Source organism: Thalia democratica, chromosome 5, assembly GCF_965202585.1.
Source record: "Thalia democratica chromosome 5, ktThaDemo2.hap1.1, whole genome shotgun sequence".
NCBI lineage: Eukaryota > Metazoa > Chordata > Thaliacea > Salpida > Salpidae > Thalia > Thalia democratica.
Window position 1 is genome coordinate 358,909 of NC_139169.1, and position 9,632 is coordinate 368,540.

Consider the following 9,632-nt stretch of genomic DNA (forward strand, 5'->3'; position numbering starts at 1 on the left):
CTCTTTTACAGTCCTAGATGATAAAGGTAAGGGTTAGAGTTAAATCGTACCTTACTGTATGAGCAAGATAAAATCGTCTCAATTCTACCATTAAGTAATTTATTTACCTATAATTCTTTAATAAACATAACATTTATTTTATTCTTTGCTATTCATCCCAGTGTAATCATTATTAGTGGTACAAATTGTAGGACCTTTTTAACTATATAATTCTTTCTTAAAGGCTTAAAGTTAGCAATAATTAGTATTCTTAAACTACAAGGAAAGTTAACGACTGCATTAAATAAAGGATTTTTTCAAGCTTTCAACTAATTTTCCGTACGTGTAATTACGAGACTGAAATTTTCTAGCGTTTTGCAGTATTGAAGTACGATTTGAGCTTTAATAAATGGCCATATCTAAATGTTAGACCCATAGAGCCATAAAAACATTAGCGTGGTAGAAATTAAATATGGTTTAAAAAAAAATAAATTATCGTACAGCATTGTCCAATAATATCAAGCTTAAGTTGCATAACAGAAATTTGTTAAAAAATTAACTAAAATTGTTGAATATACAGTAGCAATATAAACTTGATCGCCTTAACCTTAACAAAAAAAAAACATTTTAACTATAAACTTTGTCGTAGTTATATTACTGAGAGGCCTGACTTGTTAAATAACTGATTAACATTAAATTATAACGGGTTAACAATTATAAAACTGAGTAAAATGAAACTACAATTAAACTTATATTTATATAAAAGAAACAAAGCGGTGTGTGTTTTATAAATTTATTGAAAATTGACTAGTATTCCATTGTATAAAGATCCCCAACCTCTTAGAAGTTCCTGCAAAATAATATAAATTTAATTTATTTCAAAAAATATATTATATAAAATTTTGTATCAAAACTGCTATTATGTCAATTACTATAAAATATTTTTACTAGTTTATTCAATGTTTACATTTCTTATAATTCTTAAACACAACTTATTTTAAGTAATTTAACTAAGGACTTTTTAAAACATAAATTACGGTTGTACAATAGATAAACATGGCAAATTATATCAACAATAATATTACAGAAGTTTCTGAACTGTTTACATTTCTTCAAATTTTCAAACACAGCTTATTTCAAGTAAATCAACTATTGGCTTTTAAAACATTTTTTTTAAATATAAAACTTGAACAATAGATAAAAATAGGATAAATTCAAAAAAAAGACATTTAAAATAAGTAAAGTATTATTATAGAAGTGCATAAAAAAAAATATAACGTTCTTTCAACTCATTAGCTTTGAACTATAACTTAAGGTAAAATGTTATGTTTATAAATTTTGTTAAACATTCATTCAGGCGTAAATATTTTTTAGAATTAATTAATATATCTCTAAAATGAACAATTTTTGAAACTGTTACAGAAATTTCAAACTTATTTCAAATAGTTTCTGTTTAATCACCCAAAAAGAAATTAGCAGACAATTGCAGAAATAATAATTCAAGTAATCTATAATTATTTACTTTTATTTTATCTAATAAACAATAATTAAAATATAACATATTTCAAAAATAGAAATAATTCATTGCTTCAAATAAATAATATAAAATATGTCATTAAAAATTATACAACTAAATACCACCATAATAATTATCAATTGACAAAACTGTTTTGTAATGCCAGATAGCCATCAAATTCACCACACACTCTTGGTTTGAAGCTAACATGGCAATTTCTACTACCCAAATGCTAAAACTAGTAGAATTCTTTTATTTTGGAATTTTGGTGCATTAGCAATAAATTGTAAAATTGCAATGACTAAGGAGCCAATTCCGTTTTACTTAGGTGATATTCAGTATATTAATTATTATTATAATATGTTATAACCTATGATAAACTAAATTTAATTGAAACATAGTATTTTAAATGATTTTAAGCAATAATATTATTTATGTATGAATCAAGAAACAGAACCATTTGTAAACATAATATATGCAAACAACAAAGAAACTTTTAAGGTTTGAGATGAAAAATTTATAAGAGCAGGAAATCTGTGAGTTGATGATAATTGATATAAATATGATGTGTAGCAATATATTAATATAAATAAATTGTAAACTAACTAGTTAATGTTAAAATATATCAAAACTGTTGGTAAACATAATATATGAAATCAATGATAATATACAACAATCAATGACTAACTTGTTAACAATGTCATTTCCCTTGCACCACCTGTTGATGCAATCGTCGGATTCGCCCATCTTTCTCAGTTCACCGCAGATGGTTACTTGCTTGCATGATGGAAGGGCGCGTCCGGACTCGTCAACGTCAACAATGGCCATCTGTTGTTATACTTGTTTGTTATGGGCTGGTAAATAAATTATACGCAAATATTAACTAGCTTTATCCATAAAAATGGTCATCTGTTAGGATAATACCATTATGCATCAACTTAACAATATACATGTTATGAGAATAAGGCACCTATTGAATAAATTAATTAACGTCAAAAATGATAATATGTTTTAACAAGAAAGTTATATAGCAACATGTAATTTAGCATTTTGAATTTATAAAGTATGCCATACAAAAGGTGTTTTAAAATATTGGTTTTAAATTCAAGTATTTTTATATCTTTTTTAACAGTATTGATAATTTATCTAAAAACGAGATAAAAAGGTGGCCACTTATATAACTTATTAAGGAAATTTTTCAACAAGCTGGTTAACAGTAAATATCATCAAATACTTGAAATTGAATGTTTAAATAACATGTAAAATTTAAAAACAACAAAATTATAAATCAGCAGTAGTTTTGGGGTAAATACTGTAATCAACTAATCCTAAACAGTTAACTTTAAGACTAACCAAACTTTTGAATTTAAACTTTTTTTAATCAGTAGGGACTCCTTTTTGTTTAAAACATACTTTGAAGGATTGACTTAGCCAGGGGGTTGCCAAAAGTTTTTTGATAAATTTTACTAGTTTTCTTAATTTATTCTAGGTTTTAAAAAGTATAAGCTTTTTGGTTTTTTATTATAAATTGAGGTTATGGTGAGCTGAGTGGCCACTGATTTTTGAAAATTTTCTTCTTGGTTTTTGAAACAGTTTATTGAACGACAAAAAAGCACTCAAAAAGTTTGTCCAAAACTTGGTGTAAGAAATAACCTTTCTATTATTAAGTAGTACAACACTTGCATACCTTTAAACGTCTTATCCAGGACAATATTTTTTTTGGGTCTATTTTTAGCTTACAGTTAAATTTTAAGTAAAAACTGTGTTAAATGGTGTAATAACATTGAAAAGATACTGTAAAGTTACTTTAAATGTGTATTTTTTTTTTTTGTCTACTACAAAAAAATTTATCTGTATGATAGATTTTATTTTGTGTCAAATTGAAATTTCACTGTTTAGATGTATAAAATTATTTAGTGTTTTTAGTGATTTTTGTTCAAAATTTAGGTTTGTCCAGATTTTTTTAGAGTTTCCAATTTTATCCAGGATTTAAGTTTAGTGGCCACCCAGGGTGAAAAACTTTCTTAGTTAGTATTAAATAAAATGAAAAGAAACTTTTAAGCTCCTTAAATGTTGTTTTTTAAAAAAAAAAACTTAAACTGGTAGAAAATAACTACTTTACATAATAGACTTTTTGTATCTAAACAAAGTTTTGTATGTAAAAATAGCTTAATTTACCAGGTTTATTTAGGTTTTTTTTTTGCTTTAGTTATCAAATTCCAGATGTTTCCATGATTCTAAGTTTTATTCAACCCTACTGAGCTGATTTTAAGAAATGTAAATATCAAGCAAAAAAAAAACTGAAATCAATAAAAACAACTATTTAATAGTAAATAAAGAAAAGATCAAGGGTACTACATTTTAATTAGGATTTATATTAGTAAGCTAACTAAGGTTTTTGTTGTATTAGAATGATTTGCTGCTTAAACTAAGGGCAAAAAGTTTTATTTAAATTCATAAGTTACGTGTTGGTAACATGAAAGTTGCCACTCTAATCAAAAAAAAATTTGAGTCATACTTAGACATTTAAAAAACTTCAAAATATTATGAGTTATCCTGAGAACCTGAGTGTGTGGCAACTTGGAACTGTTGAAAACCTGATCTATGAATGGTATACATAGAGAAGCAACTGAGAGAACTAGATATTTTTGAAAAAAAAATCTCTTTTAACATATTTATTGTTTATTGTCTTAAATTTAACAAATAGAATCTAATCACTTACAAATAAAAATGTAAATAAAAATTTAAATAAAAGAATTCCAATATGTATTATGATGATTTAAATAAGTAACTTAAATAAGATATAAACATTGTAAAAAAAGTTAGTATCCCTTATAACTTAAAATTAATGAAGCTCATAATAAGAAAAATATAACAACATGAAGTTAATTGTATATAACAGGAATATAATGTAAAAAAATCACATTAGCATGAACTTGGATGATTTTATTTAATGCTTCTAATAGAATATAAACTTATAGACTAAATATGAACATAAAAGATATACAAAAGGTATTTATTTAATACTATAAAAATATAATCACTGGCATGTGTCTGGTTACAATGTAATAGTGATAATTCATTCAAGTTTATATAGACAAAAGTTGAACAAGCCAAAAAGGTAAATTCTCAATTACTTTTTTTGCAATACATTTATTAATCATGTTACAAATAATTCCTTGAAAATTTCCCATGGGTTGGCTGAAACAAATTACATTTGAAAAAAATACTTTTTTGTTGATTTACTAATACCAAATAAAATTTAATTTCTTAAATATCATAAAATTTTCCTTATTATTGAATACATTGCAGACTTGATAGTCATTTGCATTCTGATTTGATTGAGAGGTGCATTATCTTTCTTATCAGGAATGGTGCTTTTTGCAAAAAAAAATTAAAACAAGTGTGTAGAAAATAAGTTTGTGTTGGAAATATTTCCAAAAATATAAGTCAAGGGGTGAGAAAATAATTTTGGTTCTTTCAAAAACAGTTAACCAGAATAATAACAAAATAACTTTAAAATACAACTTCAAGTAATAAAAACAAGCCTAAAACTTGGTAAAATTAAAGATATGTAGATTTGACGTCATAATGGTTTTAGTAATTACAAAAAAAAATATATGAAAAACCAAAAAAAAAAAATTATTTAACTTTAGAGATTAGAATCCACTTTATAATAATAAAAAAAAGTGTGATACTTATATTATTAATTAACATGTACAAACTTGGACAGCAGCGTGGTCCTTGGCACCAATGATCTTTCCAGATGAAGAACATTTCCTTGGGATGTACATATCTACTACCTCACCGGCGTCGTTTTGCATGACTGTGTTAATATACTTATTTAGGATTAATTTAATCTAATTTTCTTCATATAAATTATAGATCAGAGCTCATTGTGGTATAGTTTCTTCATTTTTATCTCTTCAGAACCCAATACCCACAAAATGTAATCATGGCTCAAACAGTTTAAATATTATTTAAATTAAATTGAATTACAATTTATTGATAATTGTTTTCAAGGTCTTTTCTTTAGTGTTTTTAAAATAATATTTCATTTAACTATTAACAATTAACAACTTTTATTATATAAAACTTCTCCCATTTAATGTAAATATTAATTTCATAGTTAAATAAATACACTATGAGTTAATTCATGCAGAATCCCACATGTTCAACTCCATATTTAAGTTTGATACTTGTTAGATTTAAGTGATTATAGTAAAAAAAACATACCAATCCAAATATAGTACTTATGAAATTGATAATGGTAATTTAACCATCAGTATTAATAAAATTAAGTACGTTTTTAACATCATTTCTTAGAAACTTTTATTTGGATTATGAGTGACTGTTGTTTAAATATAAACCAATAATAAAATGTTCAGGAATGCCACTTTGTTTTTCTAAAAAAAATTTAGGTTTTCAAAATTTTATCTAAATTTGTAATATTACTAATTTTTGGGTCTATTTTCAGTTTAAAATGCTTTTTAAAATAAAAAAGTTTAAGTAGAATAAAATATATGGTAGATCATTGTTTCAAATCAATATTTAAATGCTTATCATGTAAATATTGTTTAAAATTCTAAGTTTTTAAAGGTTCTTTAGTAATTTATGTACAATTTCTTTTTTTTGAACATTCCAGGTTTTTCCTGGTTTTTATTTTTTTGCCTTAATTGTCAAATTCATTATTTTTCCACGTAATGTGGCAGCCCTAAATATTAGAAAAAAGTACATTTAATTACCACCATAAATTGCTCATAGATATTAAGCAAAAGACACTGGAATTCAGATAAAATGTTAAAAACATTAGATTAAATTTTATTAATACAGGTGGTTGACTTACCATCACCAATTTCATAGTACAAATAAAACTCCTACTGTTTATTTATTTTATAACAATAACCAGTAAAAGATTAAAATTATAAATAAAACTGAAATATGCAGTTGAACATGTGATATTCTGCTATGGTTTAATCTAGAGTTTAGTTATTTGACTTAATAATAATTTATTACAAAAATGTAAAAAGTATTTTAAAAATATCACCACAGAGTTCATTCATTTTTTAGAAACAGATTTTGAATTTTGCATTGTTAAAAATACTAACCCTTTAAAACTGACATATAATTTATGGATTAAGATTACACTAAATGTCAAAATTATCAAATGTTAAAAAAGTACTATATGTATTATCTTAAAATTTGTAGTTTGACTTAAGGCAAATCCACTAAATAGAATATATAAACTATTTTTATAATGATGTGGCAATAATATAACCTGCCTTACCTTAATACTGTTTTTGACATAAAACCCACATTTATCTTTTTTCAAATCTAATTTCAACAGCATTTTACATTTACTGTATAATGTGTTATATTGTATATTTTATTAAATAAGAATCTTAAGAAGCAAGCCTTGAAATAATCAAAACAAGATTGGCACTGAATATAATAATTATATGGTGGTAACAAATTATAATCAAAATAAATCTTTCACATGGTACAACATATGGCTAGATTTATTATTATGAATAAATAATTAAGTTAAATTTGAATCTAAACTTAACGTATTTATTTACTTTAAGTGGCTTGTCAAAATGATTTAAATTCAAATTAACAATGATTTTTAAAATAAATCTACAAAAATATAGTAAATTATTTCTGAGATTAAAACCAAAATTATGTACAAATCATTAAAGAATTTGATAAGTAGAGAAATATGATAGGGTACTGGTAAAATTTACTTTATAAATAACAAAAACTAACTGTTTGTGGTGTTTTTGACTGGAATATCAACTAAAGAAGAGATATATTCAAAAATTTCAAAACATTAACAATATGGAGTTCTACTTATGTTCGCCCTTCAAATTAAAAATTATTAGCAGGGTTAAGTTTTACAATAATATTAGAAATAATAATAAAAAAACTTCCTATAACCCAAGACAAAACAATTTTGAATGCTTAACAAAAATTTGTTAATCTAACTGAATTTTCATACTAAAACATTTTTCGTTTACGCCCATCGCCACAATTGGTATTATACTTTTTAGTTTATAATAAAAAGAACATTTTAATGACTAATAAAACCAAAAAATGAAACTAAAAAATACAAGAAAAAGAGAACAAAAGTACTGAATTTTGTTATTTATTTAAAATTAAGCTGCAAATAGTTCGTTATGAAGACTTAAGAAACTGATAGTCATCCTTATGCTCAAAATAGTTGCCACTTGCCAGAAATAAAATTACACTAGTTGTAGCTGTTCAGCCAAGCATGTTTTTTTAATGTTTAACGTTTAGTTTTATCATAAAATTTGTTAGGAGAAATTCCGAAACATATGGAAATAGTTTGTTCTTACAAGTCTGCTTGAGCATTCTATAAGTAACGTAGCTTAGTTTTTGATTAAAAGCATTTAACTAATAAAAAATAATTATAAAAATTTCTTAAGAAACTTATAAACATGCTTTGGTAACTAGTTGTCAATAACTATTGTTTAAAAATAATTTCATACAAAATTTACACTGTAAAGTTTATAAGTGTTGTAGTTTTCAACCTGGTTTCTACCTTTAAGTTACCAAAATGCTAACGCTGCTATTCCAAAGGTTTGTTTGTTTTAACATAAGTGGCTTACAGCTGGTTAAAATCTGGCAACTAGTTACTAATACATCCACAATATTCAAAAATAATTTATACTTAACTTTTATATAATTACTTATAATAAACTAACAAAACAGATTGAACCCTTAAATTTAGATTTATGTGTTATTTTACCAATAGCTATTAGATTTTACAGCAGTTTTTTATGGTAATAGTGGTGACCATCATTTGAGAACATTCGGCTAGTATATTTAAAGGTCAGTCTAATTTGCACATTTGCTGAGACAGAATTTTTTTTATAGCTTTTTAACTTTTTTATTTATACTGTTATCCCTAAACCACCTTACCCAAAAATAATAAAAGTTTATAAAAAAAATAAAGTTCTAATAACTAAAGATAAAAAATAACATGACAAAAATCTTTGCTGACTTAGAAAATTTCCAAATCAAACTGAACTTTAAATATACTAGTCCAAGAATATATTATTATTGACTTAGTTTAAAAGTAAATATATATTGTTTATTGAACGATAAAAAAAGCGCTCAAAAAGTTTGGTCTAAGGACCTGGTGTACAATTCTAATATTTAAAAACAATTTTATTTAAAGCTATATTAAAATTATACTTATTTATAATGTTAGTCGTTTTAAAACAATTGTAAACAAAAATATTGAGTATTCATTAAATAATAAATTAGAAACCTCTTAGAAAAAACAAGAAGAACTGCAAGTCTTAATTATTTTATAACTATTAAAAACTGTTTTTGAAATCAAATTTATTTTGCTTGAATCTCAAGCTCAACTCAATTGTCTTACGTGATGTATTGGTTTATAACATTCTTAAATGTTACAAAAACGAAAACTTTTTGACTCAAAAAAAACAATATCTAACATTTTTCATCCATTCACACAACCTTTTGCTTACGATTTATAAAGTTTAAATATGCTTTTGTCGAACTTTCTGGTAGGTGGGTTTAATTTTTTCCCTTAGAATAACAACTTGTGGGAAAGTATACTTAAAGAACAGTCTGAGCTGAAAAAATTTGAGTTATCAAATTTTTTTAAATAATTATTTTATATGCCTTTATCCCTAACCCACCTTACCCAAACATATAAAAATTTATTAAACAAAATTAAAAATATCATGAAAAAAAGCTTCTTTTTTTCTTACTTAGCTATTTTTCGGTTTTTTTAGCTCAGACTGACTTTAAGTATACTAGAATAATTTGAGTATTATTAAGTACCAAAGTATTTACAAAGCTTACTGCTTACTTTTGAAATGGTTTTGAGCGAATTGAAGATAAAAAAGTTTTTTATTGGCAACTTTGAATGTTACTTACAAAGGTTTTGAATTATTTTTTACTGGTATTATCAAATTGTTTAAAGCTTAAAAACTCTATGTATAAATAGAAATTTAAGATAGTTACTTAATTTTATAGAACTTATTATTAAAAGCTACTTCACAAAGTACTTTATTATTAAAAAACAATTGTGCCCCACTGAAAAAATCTAGACACGCCCCTGTTTGCGTCAATATTATTACTA

At 24.4% G+C, this 9,632-nt stretch overlaps 1 protein-coding gene across 1 annotated transcript; it reads right to left on the reverse strand.

The window, feature by feature from the left end:
• Window positions 1-758: 758 nt before the first annotated feature.
• On the reverse strand, window positions 759-7,321 carry LOC145835744 (small ribosomal subunit protein eS21-like). Its single transcript, XM_082943453.1, has 4 exons — window positions 7,262-7,321; window positions 5,221-5,321; window positions 2,184-2,323; window positions 759-829 (listed from the first exon to the last, which is right to left on the reverse strand). Exons 2-4 carry the CDS (start codon window positions 5,317-5,319, stop codon window positions 820-822), a joined length of 249 nt encoding a protein of 82 aa, XP_082799579.1. The 5' UTR covers window positions 5,320-5,321; window positions 7,262-7,321; the 3' UTR covers window positions 759-819.
• Between the last annotated feature and the right edge of the window lie 2,311 nt (window positions 7,322-9,632).

What these genes read in the sequence shown, in the direction of transcription:
- LOC145835744 (XM_082943453.1), bottom strand. Translation starts at nt 5,319, where the DNA reads ATGCAAAACGACGCCGGTGAGGTAGTAGATATGTACATCCCAAGGAAA. An exon ending in AGGACCACGCTGCTGTCCAA is followed by an intron (nt 2,324 to 5,220) that starts GTTTGTACATGT and finishes GTATAACAACAG; the next exon opens with ATGGCCATTGTTGACGTTGA.